The sequence below is a fragment of the Hypomesus nipponensis genome, chromosome 6 (genome assembly GCF_054491055.1).
Source record: "Hypomesus nipponensis isolate SF chromosome 6, ASM5449105v1, whole genome shotgun sequence".
Lineage (NCBI taxonomy): Eukaryota > Metazoa > Chordata > Actinopteri > Osmeriformes > Osmeridae > Hypomesus > Hypomesus nipponensis.
In genome coordinates, this window is record NC_140366.1 from 19,103,947 (window position 1) to 19,122,617 (window position 18,671).

Genomic DNA, 18,671 nt, shown 5'->3' on the forward strand with positions numbered 1-18,671 from the left:
ACATCGGTAAAAATGTGTCTTTATTACGTGAAGACAGACAAAAAACTATGAATCTATTCATCGATAGATCTGGTTAAGTTGGTCTTTATCATGTGTGTGGTCTTGTTTTTTTCTCCTCGAAGACCAGCAAGGTACACCTGAGGCTTAGGTATGTTACTCGTGCCATCTTTCCTGCTCTGGCATGTTACATCTTTGAGCAGATATGTTTGGGTGACGTTGTCTCTTCTCATGTGGCTCAGATTAGTCTGCATGGAATGGGTAACTCTACTCCGAAGATTAGCCTGTTGAGACAAAGTGTAATAGTAACTAAATGATCAATGTATCCCTAATTATTCGATGAATAATGGTTAGAAAAAATGACATGCATTATTACCAGTGCCAAAAAAAAGAAAAGAATAATCACTGACCATTTTGATGGCTTTTCTTCTGAGTTCCCACTCATTCCACTCGTAAGATTCGACAATGTTAGTCTCCAACAGATGAGTGTCAGTCTGTGTACAGCTGTCACATTTAGTGATGGGCTTCACCAGAAGTCTATCCCCTGACTGCATCTGTAGACAAAACATATCATTCTTATTGTCATTTTAAAGAAATGCTTTACTTTAGAACAGAGGCGTTGTTAGACATAAACCTCTACTGGGGCACAGGCCCCTAATTCATATCCCTTTTTTTTTTTTTTCAAGCTTGCTGCGCTCAATGCACCACTAGGCTAACCTTGCTCAATCCTGTATTCAACAGTTCAGCGACGCAAGTTTAATATCAGCTTTGGCAGGGACATAAATAGCTAATGTGAGCGCTCTAATTTTTGTTGCATTCATTTGAGGGCAAATACTGCTTTTTTGAGCTTCACGTAATATTGTTTTTATTTTTTAGTCAAAATAAGATGATCGGTAGGCCTATCATTTACAAACTATCTTTAGTTTTGTAATGATTTCTTATCCTACCTCAATTCTGACTTGTGTGCTGAGTCCGACACCTGGGGGGTATTCCAGAAAGCAGGTCATGTGACGTACCAGGGTAAATTCTCCCCAACTGAAACCCAGCGCAACATTTACCCGCAAACTTACCCAGTTATGTTGCATAACCTGCTTTCTGGAATACCCCCCCGGTGTTGATTGGGTTACTGTGTACATTTTTCCGGGATTATCAATCTAAATTAATGCACTGACTAATGAAGTAAATTGTTAAAACTCAAACTTTAGATTTTACTGGGGCACAGCAAATTTATACTGGGGCACGTGCCCCAGTAAAAAGGGTCGAACGACACCCATGCTTTAGAATATATAACTTTGAAGGTAAAGAATACTTGAGCTACAATACTAAACCTTGGAATAGGGAGAGACTGAAGAAAATTGCTGATGGAGTTCGAGGAGTTGAATCAACTCAGGTGCACATTTGGCTTTCTCTGCTACTTGGACGATGTATTCATCTGCCTTTGATGCAAAACACAAGGCTGCGTCTCTAGAGCTGAACACATAGTATTTCTCTCTGTGTTTCAGAACTCCAATGCTTGGGTTTCCTGCAAATAGAGAAAGATTTACTTAGACAACAAATATTTTGCTTTGCACTGAGACCATCACTAAAATAACAACATATTTTGAAAAAATAGTGTTTACAATATAAATCAAACGTTCACACCTGGTAGTAAAATCCCGTTCTTCTCTACAAGCATATAACCACAGATTCCTTTGTACTGAATTGGCAATTCGTCAAAGTTTGCAGTTGTCTCAGGGAAGATCCATTCATATCTCCTATTTGCACTGGGATCAACGCGGTTTTCTGTAAGGGAACAATCACATTGAACAAATAATGAATGAACAAATGGAGTACATTATGTCTAAAAAGTAACAAATACAACAATCGAAGCTGTTACATCGGAGAAACAGCAGTGTACCTGAGGACTCTTTCATTCTCTGCTCATCACTCTTGACCTCCGACCCCTCTAATAAGCTTTCCAACTGAACATCAGAGAACATCCGAGACTGAGCGATGAGGAAGGGTTGAAGGTTGATCAGAAGGTTTCCCAGGATGCTTAACAGAACCATCTCATCCTGAAGTCCTGACCAGTACTGTGCCAGAGCTGTGAAATGAGGCTGAGAAGAGTAGGCATTTTACACAAGCTCAGTCACAAACCAATGACACACTGTACATTTCTTAGAATAAACGTGACTTATATGAGAAAACACAAGATACTTACAAAAACGTGTGCAGTAGGTACAGCAGTTTTTGAATGCACAGTTTCCCTCAACAGCTTCATGCATGTTGCCAGGTCGTTTTGCAAGGCCTCAACTTTCTTGGCACATAGAATTACATCTGACTGGTGTAGAAACAGTAACATCTTCATCTGAGTTCATGTGACGATTCTCCCGCCCACAAAGCCAAATTGTTAACGTGTAACTCACCAAAATAATTTTCAGGAAAGATTCATGCTGTCGAACATTGTAGAGAGCCTGCTTGAGCTGTTCCAGGAGCACCATGCAGTCTCTGGCCTCTACGTCTGAGTCCAGCAGTTTCTCTAGGATGGCAGTGTATTGCCAAGCCAAGTTCTGGGAAAGCTCCTGTTCCCATTCTATGTCTTTACTAGCAGCAGGTATGGATACATTCAGAATTGCAGGCACTAAACAGAAACATAGAGGGGAAAAAAATATAGTGAGGACAAAACACAGTAGGTCTTATGAATTGATGTTATATCAGACATCCTTGATAACTCACAGTCTTCGATGCCCTCTCCTCCCTTCTTGCTGTCTTTGTTAAAGAGGCGGATGCCCGTCACAATCATGCTGAGCTCGTTAAGCTGCTGCTCTTTGTCTTTCTTGATCAGGGACAAGAAGGTTCCCAGCTCTGACTGAGGAAATACGCTCTGCAAAGCAGCTGTAAGGCGCAGGCAGGCAGGCAGGCAGGCAGGCAGGCAGGCAGGCAGGCAGGCAGGCAGGCAGGCAGGCAGGCAGGCAGGCAGGCAGGCAGGCAGGCAGGCAGGCAGGCAGGCAGGCAGGCAGGCAGGCAGGCAGGCAGGCAGGCAGGCAGGCAGGCAGGCAGGCAGGCAGGCAGGCAGGCAGGCAGGCAGGCAGGCAGGCAGGCAGGCAGGCAGGCAGGCAGGCAGGCAGGCAGGCAGGCAGGCAGGCAGGCAGGCAGGCAGGCAGGCAGGCAGGCAGGCAGGCAGGCAGGCAGGCAGGCAGGCAGGCAGGCAGGCAGGCAGGCAGGCAGGCAGGCAGGCAGGCAGGCAGGCAGGCAGGCAGGCAGGCAGGCAGGCAGGCAGGCAGGCAGGCAGGCAGGCAGGCAGGCAGGCAGGCAGGCAGGCAGGCAGGCAGGCAGGCAGGCAGGCAGGCAGGCAGGCAGGCAGGCAGGCAGGCAGGCAGGCAGGCAGGCAGGCAGGCAGGCAGGCAGGCAGGCAGGCAGGCAGGCAGGCAGGCAGGCAGGCAGGCAGGCAGGCAGGCAGGCAGGCAGGCAGGCAGGCAGGCAGGCAGGCAGGCAGGCAGGCAGGCAGGCAGGCAGGCAGGCAGGCAGGCAGGCAGGCAGGCAGGCAGGCAGGCAGGCAGGCAGGCAGGCAGGCAGGCAGGCAGGCAGGCAGGCAGGCAGGCAGGCAGGCAGGCAGGCAGGCAGGCAGGCAGGCAGGCAGGCAGGCAGGCAGGCAGGCAGGCAGGCAGGCAGGCAGGCAGGCAGGCAGGCAGGCAGGCAGGCAGGCAGGCAGGCAGGCAGGCAGGCAGGCAGGCAGGCAGGCAGGCAGGCAGGCAGGCAGGCAGGCAGGCAGGCAGGCAGGCAGGCAGGCAGGCAGGCAGGCAGGCAGGCAGGCAGGCAGGCAGGCAGGCAGGCAGGCAGGCAGGCAGGCAGGCAGGCAGGCAGGCAGGCAGGCAGGCAGGCAGGCAGGCAGGCAGGCAGGCAGGCAGGCAGGCAGGCAGGCAGGCAGGCAGGCAGGCAGGCAGGCAGGCAGGCAGGCAGGCAGGCAGGCAGGCAGGCAGGCAGGCAGGCAGGCAGGCAGGCAGGCAGGCAGGCAGGCAGGCAGGCAGGCAGGCAGGCAGGCAGGCAGGAACAAACAGACAGAAAAAAGGTACATACTGTCAGAATTCCACAAAAATACAAATGCGTAACACTATCACAACACCACTGGCATGGGCACACCCCATAATAAAGTATGGCACATTAATGTGGTTACAATTCAGTTTGTTGTATCACATGGACAAGACACAATATGACTGATTACGCACAAGGGAAAGTTCTTGTGAGTTGTTGGTTACCTACCTGTGGCCTCTCTGACCGTGTTGATGTCCGTAGGGGAACCCAGGCCTGAACGCAGCAGAACATAGCTGACGATCTTGCGGTAAAGAGCCTCAAGGTCCTCCCGTGTTTTCACTCTGCTGTCGGTGATCTCTCGACTAACTGGGATCAACTTGGACTGAAGTACCCGGTGATGCTCGTTAATGAACTCACCTGGTTTAATATCCAAGACAGGAAAAACAGAAGATGACATCAGCGGCTTCGAAACGTATTAATTACTCAGTCAACAACATTAATTTCGTAAATCACATTTAGGTCCAACTTACTTCTAGATGTGTAATTCATGTCAAAATACACCTGCATCTTGATAGTATCAAGGGTAGGGCTTCCCTGGTCCATGAGTTTGTCCACACACAACTATAAAAAAAAAATATTACTGAAAAAAATGACTAAAATGTACTGTACGATACGATACCGAAAGCCACCTACATGGCAAAACTTGACCCTAGTTGACTTACCTCCACAAGTTTTCTAACATCTTGCTTGGTGAGAGTTCGATCAACGTTGAAATGATTTCTTGGGTCCAACACAACAGCTTTCACCTAAGTAAAGAGATAAAATATAAGAACTTCAGTGTGCAGTATTACACTTGTACAGTAGGGGTGCCTACAGAAAGTAAACAAGGGGACTAGCGTTAGCTAGGTCTAGCAACATTAGCTGTTAGCCTACCTAGAACTACAGTAAAATTCTTACCATAAATGCCACCAATGTTTCCGATACAGCATGCCCTTTTCCAGCACATTCTTGGGCTATCTCCCTAATGATGTTCTTTATCACGCTTTCTGCCTGAGCACGAGACATGTTTAGCCTGAAGACAGCGAGCCGTTACACAGAGCTGGAAGACATGTCGCCAACGGGTTACCTTGGTTACCATATACAAAAGCAGCCAAGGAGGCTGTTTTGCACGAGCCAGTAAGTAGAAATTTGAGTCACTGGCAGAGATGGCAAAGGACACACATCCTTCACTCAAGTACTGTAGAAGTACAGATTCTCATGTTTAAAAATACTCTGGTAAAAGACTACACTTTTGTGTAGGTGTGTGGTAAGTGTGGGCTGTGACATATAGTAAAAGGTAGCCATTACTACTACCTGTTCTCCTCTCTGTCCCCCCCACACATCCCTTGTGGTGTGGGGGGTCTGAGCTGTCAGGACCTGCCTGGTCGTCGGTCTACCAACGCTGGACCAGGTCGTCAACCGGAAACCAGCCTCCATGACGGCCAACAGCGAGTTTCCAGGTCCCATCCAACGTCTATAAAGCCGAACAATGGATTTTTGGTGTTTCAAAACCCATTGACACTGTATGACTATGTTTAGCTTGTGTTCTGCTCCTCTCTCTTGCCAACCGTCTCTGGAGGAGGGGATCCCTCTCTGAATTGCTCCTCCCAAGGTTTCTTCCATTTTTTCTCCCGTTGGGAGTTTTTCTGGGAGTTTTTCCTTGTCGTCCTTGAGGGTTTAGGTTGGTTGAGGGGCAGTTCTATGGGCGTATGTGAAGCCCTCTGTGACATGCTTGCGTGTAAAAAGGGCTATACAAATAAATTTGATTTGACCTGTTTTAGTATTGCATTTGCCAGGAATCCCTTTTTTACACCGACAATTCGTAACTTCATAGTATGGCCATGGGTGATCAGGAATGTCTCTATTCTCAGTCATGTCGTCATTGCTAACTCCCTCAGTCTCATCCATAAGGTACCTTTCAACCATAAGGTACAAAACTTTCTTTAAAAAAAAACCTAATTTCTCATCAATGATGGAAACTTTTGATGCAATATTTTTTTTAACTTTTTACAACGTATTTTCAAAAATATTTTTTTTAACCGTTCAAAACTTATTCTAAAATATTCTTTCAGCTTTTAGATAACAACCTTTAATATTTTTCAAAAAAAAAAAAAAAAAATCCTACTTTTTCCATCTTTCAAAAAAATGAATTACGGTATCCTACTTTTCTTTTTCCACAAACAGTAAAATGAGAGGAAGAAGAGATCATGCCACCAACTAAAGTAACAAGCCTGGCTTGATGTTGAAAATAATATGCACACTGCCAAAGTAGGAGTTGGATAAAATATTTATTATAAAAAAAGACATAACTTGGTTAGGTGTCAAGACTTCAGAACAGCATTCTTTTTGGTTCAAATCCTTCACTACAAAATCATCAAAAGGCCAACACTGCACATTTGCTAGTTTGGGCCCTTACACAAGGCCATTTGAACTTCCCACAGGGATTACATGCAGACTTTTGAAACCTGAGATTTAGCTCCCCATGTCTTTAGAGTAGCAAAGAAAAATACAAAAGTTCAAACTTCTAAAACACACATGCAAAACAGTGCATTAAACAAATACTGTCAATGGGTATCACACTACAGGGCTGTAAAGAGATGGGGATTATCCAAATGCTGCAGTAACAAAATGCTGAAGGTACCCAGGATAGAGTGGCTGGTATATGCAACTACAAAATGACGGCAAAGTAATTAAAAGGTGTATGGCCTGAGGTACAAAACATGTTCAATGAAGCAATACACAACAACACTACAGTAACTCAGTGTCAAATATCACGACTTAAGGAAAATAATGTGTCCAACACAATCAAAAAAATACTACGTAAAGCATGCAGCACAAAACTCGAAGCCATACATTGTGAGAAAGGAAATCAAACATGAACCAGCATGTGTGCACTGATTTACAGTCAACTTTTAAAACTCATTATGAAATGTACAGTTAACATTCCACAACTGCATTAGATCTTAACATTTATAAATACACCCAGCCTCTCATGTACCAGTCCCTGGTGGTTTCTGACTTGTATAACAAACCCTTACTAGCACTGATCTTTAGGTCGAGGATTCACGCAACAAAAGGTACACAGTCCTAAAAGGACTTCTTCATCGTATCAAGAGGGATACTACGAACACACTGGTTTGATTTGATCAAGTCTTGGTGTAAACAATGACACCTTACACCAAGTTAACACTTAAAAGACAAGGACACTAATGACAAATTAGGCTGATTAAATGTAAGCCAACTAACTGGGACATATTTATATATAAATTGTACATTGGACGGACAAATATATTCAATAGCTCTATATACACTGTTAGGGTTTCCATCAGTTCCACAGAACTAAATTGGTTACTTTAGAATGAGGAAAATAGATGCAAATAACTTATTTCATACTGATCAAGAATAAAACTATTTAAAGACATTCTACTTCCAAAAAGGTGCTGCAAAAGTGCCTATTCCACAAAAATGATTTAAGTGGCACAAACGGGGGAATACAAAATGTATTTGAGTATTATTGTCAAACTAACCTAAAGCTCACTGAGAACTATACTAAGGTAAGCTTTTAACACTAGTTAGATAGTGGCAAATATAAATACTTCAGAAATTCTCCAGGATTTGTTGTGCACAAACAAGACATGTACGAACAAAAATATTAAAAGGCTTTGATCCCAAATGTGGCACAGCTAGACATACATATTTCACTTTGTGAGAAGTAGAGTCCAAACACTGGATACGAGTCAGTCAGAAGCACTTCCTGAAGACAATCTGGGGGCCAAATTCCTCATACTCCTCTTGGCTGATCCAGGCAGAAGCAAAAGAGGGCAAATTGGCCAGTACCGCACCTCCGCTCCAAACAGAAAAATCTCTGTCCTTGGGGCTGGTCACACGCACACACTCCCCCAAGTCTGAGGGCACCATGACTCTGATTTCCTTCTGGAGTCTCTCTGGCAAGCCTGCAAGCAAGGTATTTCCACCTGGACACAGGAAATGAGAAACCTATAAACCCTTATGTACGAGACATGGGATTCAGCATGAACTCTGCGCCAACTTAGCCAAACTTGGCATACCTGCTAGAACAATGTTTCCCAGGAAACTTCGCCGTAGGTCAAGGTCAGAGCAGAGGATGGATTTGAAAATGCTCTCATGCATCCCATAATGGTCACGTCCAATAAGCTCTGGCTTGAACAGGATCTCCGGTGCCCTGTGTGAACGAAGAATGTCGCCATTAATATTCCCAGAGCTTTAACTGACCTCTTGTGGTATCCAAAGGGGCAGTTAAACGTTTACTTAAAAAAAAGAAGAAACTGGCTTCTGCCCCTTTAAAAGTAGTATCAGGGGTCAGACATTCCAAGGGAGAAAACCAGATTGTGGTCCTCATTAGGGTGAGTGTGCAGGCCGTTACCTGAACCTCTCAGTGCTAAGGCTGATGACCTGGCCATCAGGCATGGTGTAATGCATCTCACTGCTAGCAGACCCCCCACACGCGAGCTCAGATTCATAGTCTTCAGCCACACTGCAGCACTTCTCCTTCATCTCCCGCACTATCTCAAGCTCTGCAGAGGTGCGCATGCACACCCCTTGTTCCTGGAGGAGCTAAGACACAGGAAAAACCGCACACGTTGAAATCACGTCTGATCGCACACTTTAAAATGCTCACTTGACGATTAAATACCTTTTTGAGATGCATTGTGACGTCATATCCTGCCATGGTGAAGCGTTGAACAGCATGGGGAAGGCAGTACCCCTCAAACACAGGCACACTATGACTCACTCCATCCCCAGAGTCGAACACCACACCTATGAAAACAGAGCTCAGTTCATAACTGTCAATATTACCATTCAGAACACAGACAACTGAATAACCTATTCCTGAATCACTTGCCCCTCTCATCCAAGCTTTTAATGGTTTATTAAAACAAATATTATGGTTCACCTATACAACTACAGGTACTTTACCCGTTGATCTCCCTGCAGCATAGAGCGCTAGCACTGCCTGCATGGCCACGTAGGTGAGAGGAACATTGAAGCTCTCAAACATGAGCTCCACCATGCGCTGCCGGTTATCCCGAGGGTTCACGGCCGCCTCAGTCAAAAGGACAGGGTGGTCATCAGGCTCCACACCGAGCTGCTGGAACGCGTGGTGCCAAATCTGAGAACGGAAGATCCGAGCAGTGAGGTCAACACATACCAGAGTGCTGTGGCGTCTTCTGACATTTAAACCTAACAAACCTTTTCCATGTCATCCCAGTTGCTAATGATTCCATTTTTCATGGGGTACTTCAGTGTCAGAACTCCTCTCATGTGTTGAGCTTCATGTCCAATGTAGGTCTCCCGTTCAAAGTTGCCATTCATTATTTCCTGCAAGCAAAGAATTTAAATAAATTAAGATTATGCAAGTACAGCATGTATGTGTGTATCAACTCTCATCAACCACATAGATTACCTCATACTTGGGCAGCCCAATAATTGTTGGGAAAATTGTAGATGGAAGGTCCTGATCAGCAAAGCCAGCTTTCATCAAACCAGAACCTGTATCCAGCACGATAGGAGTCTTATAATTCATCATCTGCAAGAGAAAGGTAAAAAATGGAACCATTCCTATTAAATTTGTTCTCAAGTTTAAAGTTCAGGTTTATTAGTAACAACTACAAGTTCAAGTCCTTCAAGTTCAAGTCTTATTTGTCAGGTACACAAAACAACACAAGGTCAGACTGGGCCCTGAAATTCTTAAGACAAGACAACGCAAGCACCTGGCATAACATAACATAAGTACACAGAACATAATTTACATCTATGCTGAGCTGAAAAAGTCTCAGGTAATTATAAGTCACAGGTAAGGGTCGTACCTCTCTGGTGCCAATATGGATAAATGGCTGGTGGAGTGATCTTGTGAAGGATCCTGAGCCAGTCCCACACCTCTGAGGTACTTCAACTCTTACTGGTTCCCATGAGTCAGGGAACACTTCCGGAGGCGGTTCACTTACTTTTAAACATAATTCTACACCTTCAATTTCCGAGTATTGGGAAACTTGCGAGTTGGTCTGTATCTGCAGGCCTTGAGAAGAAACCTGGGTGAGTGTGGATGTTACGGGATCGTCTTGAGGGGCATGTGATCTGGGCTTGTGAGGGGCGGGGCATGTTAACTGTTGATCTGTGATGGGCTTGTTGTTGTTATTGTTATTGGTGTGCTCATTCACGTCAGGATTGAGAATGTGAACGTCGCATGGGGCTGGAGGCTTGGTTTTCCGCTCTTTAGGCATTGGGGAAGTGTCCAGCATTTGGGTTCCAAGTGGTTCAGGTCCCTGATCCATCAGGTTAACTGGTTCTGTTGAGGCGTCATGAACAGGAGGCTGTGTCTTCCTTGGTTTAGGCACAGGGGGGTTATCAGAGATGCCACCTGGATCAAAAGCACCATAATCTTGTTTTGGTTCAGGTTTTGACGAATCCTCTGGTTTGCGACTTTCAACTGTTTCCCTGGATCTGGAATCTAGCTTGCCGTCGTCGTACCCTGGAGGCTGGATTCCAACTTCCTCCTTAGAACCGGGGGTGGTCTGTTGTGAGGCTAGGACAGGTTGTTGCAAACTAGAAACCGCAAAATGGCCAAGGGAATCATCAATACTAAAGTTGGTGTACATGCCAGGAGAATGTAGGGGTGAAACAGAGTCTCGTAATACAGACTGTTTGGTGACGGACTCTGAAAACGAGACCGCATCAGTGTTGGATGCATTTACGTTTGGAAGCATTTTGGTCAAGACCTGTGTGCAGGGCCTCTTGCTGCCTGAGATAAGCTCTTCACAGAGAGCACTGTCCTCCAGGTAATCATGTTTGGAAGTCCTCTCCATCACGGAGCATTTCACAACCTTCCTAGTTCTGCTTGGCTGCTTTCTTAGTTTACACCGCGTGGTACCGTTATCTAGGCTCCTCTCCAGTCTTTCCACCTCCTTCTTCTCCCTCTGTAGTTCCAACTGGAACATCTGCCTCTCCTTGCTCGTCCTTCGAGGGACCATGGACTCCGCAGGCTTCTCGTCGAGGCGTTCCTCCTTGTGCCGTCTCAGCTTGTGGATCTTGACGTTCTCCTCCATGATCAGCTCGTCCAGGACATGTAGTTCCCTCAGCTCTTTCAGAAGCCCCCCCCTGCTTCCAGAGGCCACGCCCCCAGCCTCAGTCAGGGAGTCATCAGACTCCACGGGTCCACGTGTGACCTTGAATGATGCACTTTCCGACAAACTGTCTGTGCCTTTGACAGCGAGACCGTCTTCAAGGCCAAGAACACCTGCCTCACACAAGTCACGAGAGGACATCTGCAAAGAAAAGAACTGATTTAACCCTCCCTGAAACAGAGCAGCAACATTTGACATTCATTACCATTTATCAGTTTATTTATTAATTACTTACTAGTTCTACAGTAAAACATGTTTTAGCCACATGTTTTTATTGAAGGCCATATAACCCTCAAGAGAAAAAACAATCGGTTGCTTGTCATGCAGTGTAGAATTTTGAGGGAAAGTCCAAATCAAATCCATTGAATCTAATTTGCAATGTACAAATAGTGGATCATTGTTTGTGGCTAACCAGCAGCTTAATAGTACAAGGTCTACTGTATAAATAAGGAACACAACATACCACACTAAGCTGGTCTGCACTGTTCCATAATGGCCACTGTTTGCTTGGGGTTTCAGTCTTCATCAGAACAGCCAACATCTCCTCTTGTGCCAGCACATTTTCTTCCTCCTGTGGAACCAAGTAAACACCATGGAACAAGCTGGCAATTACTGTGGTAACTTGGCAAGTTGAGAAAGTGTTTAGTAACATAAACCACTGTTGTATGAGAGCAACAAATCAGAATCCGGTTTATTGCCAAGTTTACACATAAAAGGAATTAGCTTTGGAAGGTTGGTGTCCAATAATAAACATAGTAAGTAGAAATATAAAGATACAGTTATTGTTTCAAGTAAAAGGCATAAACAGACAATTGACAATAAGATTCCCCCCAAAGTAAATTAAATAATATAAAATGTCACTGTGAATATAACAGTGTAAACTTGCCTCCAGTATCCCGGCTGCCCGGCCCAGGATCTCCTCCACTTCCCTCAGACCATCCTGCTCCTTCAGATCCCAGTCTCTCATGGAGACTTCACTCACTGGGCTGGTTATCCAAAAAAACACATCAATATATACACACACACACGTATTTGGACACCTACATGTTACCCCTACAGGAGCATTTATGACATCTTATTCTAAATCCATAGGCATTGATATGTAGTTGGTCCTCCCTTTGCAGCTATAACAGCTTCCTCTCTTCTGGGAAGGTGGCCACAGTGTGTACAATCATTTCTTGGGAGGACAGAGAATTAAAACACTGGCAATATCAAAATAAGTAGCCAGTAATGCTGTCAGTGTATTAAGCTAACCGGTTGCATTACTTCAGCCAGTAACTACTCTTCTTGAAGTTCATGTTGTTTAATTTGAATTTGTGCTACATTCGCGCTCTTATGTTTCTTCCCATCGGCACTTATTTGCATTTCACAATGTATGCTTCATGTTTTGGCTCCCAACAATGTTTTTGGGGCCCTCTCGTTCCTGATCCTTGACATATGCACTTTTGTGAAGCTCGCTCTTGGAAGTCGCTTTGGATAAAAGCGTCTGCTAAATGAATAAACGTAATGTAAACGTAAATTACCTTTCACAGGTGTCCTGGTTGTGGAAATCATAGGAATCCCAGAGGAGAGTGGGGACGCCCTCAGTAGACGATTGGGATCTCTCTCTGGCGTCTGTGATCGTACTGGAGAGGAGCTTCCTTATGGGGCTCAGTCCCGGGTCGTCGAAGCTCTCCTGCTCCTTCAAGTCAGGCTCAGCCCCACCCTCTGGCAGCTCGGTCTGTGTGGGCTGGTCTCGAGACCTGCTGGATCGGTCGGAGTGATGAGATCGCTCCAGGGAGGCCGGGCTTTTGGGGTCTCTCTGCTGTGCTGGTGGGTTCTGCTGTGCTGGTGGGTTCTGCGTGATGGTGACGGTGTAGGATTTCTCCAGGTCCTCGGTAGGGAGGCTCAACCAGGGGTTCTGGGGGAGGGTGGCGGATCGCTTCACCTGGATCTCAAAGTTCAGGGAGTCCACTGTCACTTTGGGGATGATCTGGATGCTAGCCCTGGAGGTGTTCCCCACATGCCCAAAGTCAATCTCCTCCCCCCGATCCTCAGAGTCAGAAACACTGGAGATGTTCTCCTCGTGGATCTGCGGCTGCCTGCTGACGGGCCTGATGGAGTCTCTGGTGCTGGTTAACCTGGACAGCCCATCCCATCCTTCCCTCCCTCCTCCACCTTCCAGATGACTGCTTCCTGCTCCGTCGAAGCCCGAGTCAAACGAGCTGAGAGATGGAGGCTTGCCGGTAGAAAACCCCACCCCAGGGACGGCGCTACCCTGAGCTTCAGCACCCAGAGGTGGCTGGTGGGCTGGCGTCTTTCCTGATGCCCCCTTGGTGAGGTTGGAGAACGAGCCGTGGCTGTGCAAGGCCTCCTTGGCTTGTTGGTCCAATTTAGGATGAGATTTCCCAGGGAGGCCCGATGCTCCACCCTGCCTATTCTGAAGGTCCTCAGGCCTCCTGTCTAAGGCTGGGTCGGTGTGGAATCCAAGTGTATCGTTTGTCCTTAAAAACTCATACTGCCACTGCAGGGCTAACTGTAGGTCATTTATAGGTACAGTTCCTGGAGCGGTTAGAAGTTTTCTAAGGGTCATGCACCTGGAAGGGTTAGGTTTACAATGAACAGGTTAAAACCAGAGTCTTCAACACGAGAAGAAACAATTGCTGGTATGACTTCACAAACATCAAATTCACCGTTGTGACAGCTGCTTCCCAACGCTCTGAAGTGAATCATCCGGGATGACGTTGGCAAGGTGCGCCAACTGCACCAGCTCAGCCATATCTGGGGAGGGATTCTTCACCAGGAATTGGCAGAGCGACTGCCTCCGTCCAGGGACCCCAGCGTTGACACCCTGAGGATGATGCAGCGCCTGGAGACTATCAGTGCTCACACCCCACAGAAGGTCTTGGAGAAAGTTCTCACGGAGGACAATGTTGTACCAGCTGCTGGACTGCAGAGTAATCGATTTATTTGAGCCCCAAAAATATAGCATACTTGTAAACAAGACAACTCCATCAATGGCATCCGTGACTTACAACACCTACTTTGTTGTAGTAATGGAAGAAGTCTGAGACCGCTCTTAGGGTTTGATGTGGGAGTTCTACAGAGGAGAGCAAGTTTTCCTTCAGCCTGTTCAGGTCCTGCACCCACTGCTCACTACCCCGGGCATCACCAGGTGGCAATGACTCGACCAACGTATGAATCACATCCTCTGCACAGCGTACCAGTGCCTGGCAACGACAGCACACCACTATGAAGGTTCCCTTCTAGACAATAACACTGCTTAGACTGTGTTTCTCACAGTCGAGAAGTAAAACGGAATATCTACCATTGCAGGGGTATAGATGGAGGTTTCAAACACTGATGTCAACATCTCAGCTTTTCTGGAGTCTTTGGCAATCTCTATTCTGTAAGGCTGGAGTTTTTCCTCCTGAAGGCTTATCATCTGTTGGGTGATCTGTAAGGTGAGGAAATGTTAACAAAAGGAAATGATACAAAAAGGACGAGAAACAGAAGAAACTGACATCTAGTGACCTACCTGCTGAGCCTGTTGGCAGAGTTGGAAGACCCGCAGCTGCACGTGGGCCTTAGAAAAAGCCTGTTGCCACAGCAACTCTATTTTCTCCACAGCGGTGGTTATCCTTTCAAAAAAGAAAGCGACAGAACATGAATGCACAGGGAAGACTCGTTGTAGAAAGCTTTCGTGAAACAGGACAATATTTGTGCAGTGCTCAGGGCTAGAATAAAGGATTAGAGAGCACGTTTTAGAGTTGGTGATTTTTAACCCAGTACCGGCTGTAGTTCTGTAGCATGTCAAAGGCAGTGTGTGTGAAGAGTGCGGTCCCAGCCATGGCTTGATAGCAGGGATCATTTTCAGGGTAGCGCAGTTTCTCCACCACACACTCACAACGCCTTAGCAACTCATCCAGGCCTAACTCCCTGAAATCACAGAACAGTTAAGGAAAACTCTTAATTTTCTATATAAAAACTGTGTGGTCCAAGAGGAAAGCGCATGTTTGATCAAACTAATGACGGACCACCTCTACCTTCTCAGATGCTGAAACGTTGCCTCGTTGGTGGAACAGAATTCTGTCAGCTCATCGAATGTAGAGGGTACAAGCTGTCTGGAGAGGCTTTGCAGGGTAGAGATGCAGGAAGGGAGTTTTTGCACCACCAGAAGGAACTCCTGGACAAAAGCATCAATCTCCTGCAATTTCAAAAGCCCAAATAGAAAGGTTAGATTAAAACTGAATGCAAATGAGATTATTACACCATTCACAACAAAACCCTGTAAAGGCTGCACTTGTGCCAAAAAATTACACAACAGATGTATACCTTTCAAACTAAGGCTTTGCCAACAGTTTTTTTAAAGCACATTCATATTAGCATCTGGCAAACCAGGTCCAAAAAAAGGCTGTTCACACAGATTAACCATCAACATGGATGAATGCCCATACGACTGAATATGATCAACTAGTGAGTAGGGCTGCCTTTCATTTGCTAATGAGGTCAGCTGATTGCCCTCTGCATTTGTGCAGCCTTCACCAAGGTAACAAACAATAGCTCTTGGGCCACGTCACTGAAACTCATGAATGGATCACAAATGAAATGTCTCTCTTCCGATGACACAGTTTTTACAGAGATTAATTAACTGAAGTGAATGTTTTCAAGAGCAAGATTAGGAGGGCGACCGTTTGAGAGAGAGCCGTTCTAATGCATTTCAACCGTCAGATGAGCAGAATAATCAACTTCTGAGGTCTCCATCTAGCATCGACGAGGACAATGCTGGCGTGTGTTAAGACCTATCATGAGACCTCTGCTAATCTACTTGCCAAGCCCCCAGCAGCAAACACTACTCTCCTTCTCCGAAGATCAAACTACTGTAGCTTTACATTAGAACTGCTCCAGTTGTAAATATGCATGTGCACACCCAAACCCGATGACAGTAACATAGCATAAATGCATTCCTGGATACAAAGACGAGCATTGTCTTGGAAGCATTCATTCTAAAAGACAGTGTCAGTGACAATGTAATTCAGTGAATTAATGTCTGTAAAAAATAAAAATAAAAAGTATGTTATACCTTAATGAACGTAACCCAACTTTGGTGACAGTAAACAAGGTAGCCTCCTAAAGATGCAGTCAACTGGCTTCTGTCGATGTAGTTGGAAAGTTCAAAGACTTCCTTTAGCAGAACTCTCTGTTGGTAAGAAGATCATTACATACTCTGGGCTGTATGAGAAATGTTACATTGGGTTTAATGTCAATTCAAACCAATTATTGTAATTTGTTTCCTTTTGTACCTTGAAGGGAGCCATGTGATCCTTGGATGGCATCAGCAGTTTGGACAACAGTTTGAAGACGTCCTTCTTTTTTGGTTGAACTATGTACACAGTGTGAACCGTCCTGCTGTGCAGCTAAGAGAGAAGAGAAACGGCTGCGATTTAACCACTGAAAACCCTCAAAAGTCTGCATTTGTAAAATAAAAAACATTAATCAACTTGAGTTCTATTTGTGAGTATTGATAAAAATAAAAGTCAGATTCACTGTCACCTGAAGTGATGTTTATTTTTTAATATATAACCTAAAATCAATATTAAAGGATTCTGTGGATTCTTCAATCCGAATTGTGTACATGGATGCGTAAAGGAATAGGAACACCTAAGAAACTCAATGTAATTTTACTGGAGCTTGTCTGTAACAAAGACCATCTGATCCAGCACGCATGTGATTCCCTCCCACCACCTCTCCATAGTTTGGCCTCAAGAAGAATTCCAGTCTGACAACCCGTCAAGGAAGTGACGCACTTTGCATTGTGTCCAGATGACCCACCCCAGACATGAGGACTTGGTCAAATCAAGTTACATAATAACATTAGTCCTGGCATGAAGAACAATCATGGGGTTAAGCAAAAATAACATGTTTGAATTCAAATCTATTTCTTGTAACTTTAAACTCTTATTCTATTGCCAACCAACTGAGTAATACATTTCAGAAACAGCTGAATTGTTCTCACATAATGGTTGAATTAAATTCTTAATAGACAAACTCTACATCAGAGAATAGTTACCTCAAGTAGACGCAGTGCATCAGCGATAAACCTTGCAGTGGTTGGAGAGGCTTGTCTTAAATCAGCCACGAGTGCAACCAAGCTTTCCTTCTCCTGTTTTTTGCTATTAATGACAAGGTACAATTAGGAGGGCTAGACATCAAGTTCAACGGTGCAATTCTTTTTTTAATGTATACCATTACATACTTGTGCAAACAAAGAAAGTAGTTTATGAAGTCCACCACTTCTTCTTTGGTTATTTCTGATGTTAATTTGCCATGAGCATCCACTGGGAATATGACTAAAGGACATCCATGTTGGTCAAAGGCACCTGTCAAAAGCAGAAAAGAGACTTGATTGACCATGTCGTAGTAAAGTGGCACTTTTGTGATTCTGAATTCAAATTGAAGTGTGGTAGTTTTACCAGGGTACACAACAGCTCCCGAGTTCAACACATGATCACCAGGCAACGGTAAGGAGGGCGAGGACCCTTGGAATTCTGAAAGAATGTTGTGGGAAACGACTATTTACATAAAAAACATGCCTGAAATGTGAGAACTATTTCAAGTCCCCCCCCCCCCCCCCCATCTACTGGAGAAACCGGTCCGAACATTTGATTCTTCAATTTCCTTCTGCACCTCTAGTCACTAGAACAAGCCGATGTTGCATATGAATGGTTGCAAGTTCTGAGATTAATTCACGCTGCATATGCAGAGAAACTAATTAGGCAGCACGAGACAGAATTTACAACACTGAAAAATTGTTCAATTTCTAACACGCGCTGCACTTGTCTTACCTGTTGCGTTGCGGCTCATCCTGGGATCTCAGCTCTCGATCTTTCCTTTTTCAGTCGAAAAACAACAAGCAATTTGGAAAGAATCCCTTCGTGTTGCCAAACAGAATCTAGCCCCAGAACATGTCTCTAGTATGGTGTGGTTAAGAAACGAGACGTGGGACAGCCGATCACATCTTTCCGCCATGTTGTATCCATTCCGAAGAGCATCACACGGCTGAGCAGATCCATTCAACTATTCGCGGAGACCTCATTTATAATATCGAAGAGGGCGGGGAAAACGACTAAGGACGTGACAGACATGGGTGAACGCCTACCTGTTTAAGAAGTGTCTTGAAATTATTTATATTGTCCATAACAAAATAAAGAATTTTCTATTACGTCAAAGGCCTCCTTCACTTGAGTAATAAAAAGTACACTTAAAAAAAAAAATACTGGTTCTGGGTTTAGATTTTTCTCACCATATAATTCCAATATATTCAAACGAAAACCCTTTCATGGTGTACAATACAACAGTAAAACTTGGACACTGATAGTAAACAATCTGAGACTAAATATGTCTATGGTCGCTTATGATACTTGTAGATTTTGTGAAAGCTATATACATAGAAAAAGCTACATTTAATGCAATTACATGGATTGA

At 45.0% G+C, this 18,671-nt stretch overlaps 2 protein-coding genes across 3 annotated transcripts; both read right to left on the reverse strand.

Annotated features, from left to right (window-relative positions):
- Positions 1-3: 3 nt before the first annotated feature.
- On the reverse strand, positions 4-5,491 carry cfap206 (cilia and flagella associated protein 206). Of its 2 annotated transcripts, none has more exons than XM_084699903.1 (13): positions 5,362-5,491; positions 4,966-5,107; positions 4,731-4,814; positions 4,539-4,629; positions 4,237-4,425; positions 2,713-2,871; positions 2,403-2,617; positions 2,198-2,338; positions 1,895-2,093; positions 1,639-1,779; positions 1,326-1,519; positions 408-551; positions 4-281 (listed from the first exon to the last, which is right to left on the reverse strand). In XM_084699903.1, the coding sequence occupies exons 2-13, from the start codon at positions 5,071-5,073 to the stop codon at positions 54-56; spliced, it is 1,893 nt and encodes a 630-aa protein (XP_084556029.1). In that variant the 5' UTR covers positions 5,074-5,107; positions 5,362-5,491; the 3' UTR covers positions 4-53. The 2 variants fall into 2 exon arrangements, with proteins under 2 accessions (XP_084556029.1, XP_084556030.1); XM_084699904.1 differs by having other exon boundaries at positions 2,198-2,317; positions 5,362-5,489.
- An 827-nt stretch (positions 5,492-6,318) lies between these two features.
- On the reverse strand, positions 6,319-18,267 carry LOC146287499 (uncharacterized). Its single transcript, XM_084700410.1, has 23 exons — positions 18,032-18,267; positions 17,660-17,734; positions 17,443-17,566; positions 17,257-17,359; positions 16,490-16,603; positions 16,270-16,386; positions 15,233-15,393; positions 14,979-15,125; positions 14,725-14,827; positions 14,515-14,643; positions 14,231-14,416; positions 13,880-14,136; positions 12,731-13,783; positions 12,094-12,193; positions 11,671-11,778; positions 9,894-11,348; positions 9,491-9,613; positions 9,277-9,405; positions 9,004-9,196; positions 8,720-8,844; positions 8,450-8,640; positions 8,115-8,248; positions 6,319-8,021 (listed from the first exon to the last, which is right to left on the reverse strand). Exons 1-23 carry the CDS (start codon positions 18,048-18,050, stop codon positions 7,789-7,791), a joined length of 5,379 nt encoding a protein of 1,792 aa, XP_084556536.1. The 5' UTR covers positions 18,051-18,267; the 3' UTR covers positions 6,319-7,788.
- Between the last annotated feature and the right edge of the window lie 404 nt (positions 18,268-18,671).

Excerpts from the sequence above, each read along its gene's own strand:
- cfap206 (XM_084699903.1), bottom strand. The coding sequence starts at position 5,073 with ATGTCTCGTGCTCAGGCAGAAAGCGTGATAAAGAACATCATTAGGGAG. Across the intron at positions 4,815-4,965 it reads AAACATTGGTGGCATTTATG|GTGAAAGCTGTTGTGTTGGA; the intron begins GTAAGAATTTTA and ends CTCTTTACTTAG. Across the intron at positions 2,339-2,402 it reads CTTTCCTGAAAATTATTTTG|ATGTTACTGTTTCTACACCA; the intron begins GTGAGTTACACG and ends ACTCAGATGAAG.
- LOC146287499 (XM_084700410.1), bottom strand. Across the intron at positions 17,360-17,442 it reads TACTTTCTTTGTTTGCACAA|CAAAAAACAGGAGAAGGAAA; the intron begins GTATGTAATGGT and ends TGTCATTAATAG. Across the intron at positions 8,022-8,114 it reads GGGAAACATTGTTCTAGCAG|GTGGAAATACCTTGCTTGCA; the intron begins GTATGCCAAGTT and ends TCCTGTGTCCAG.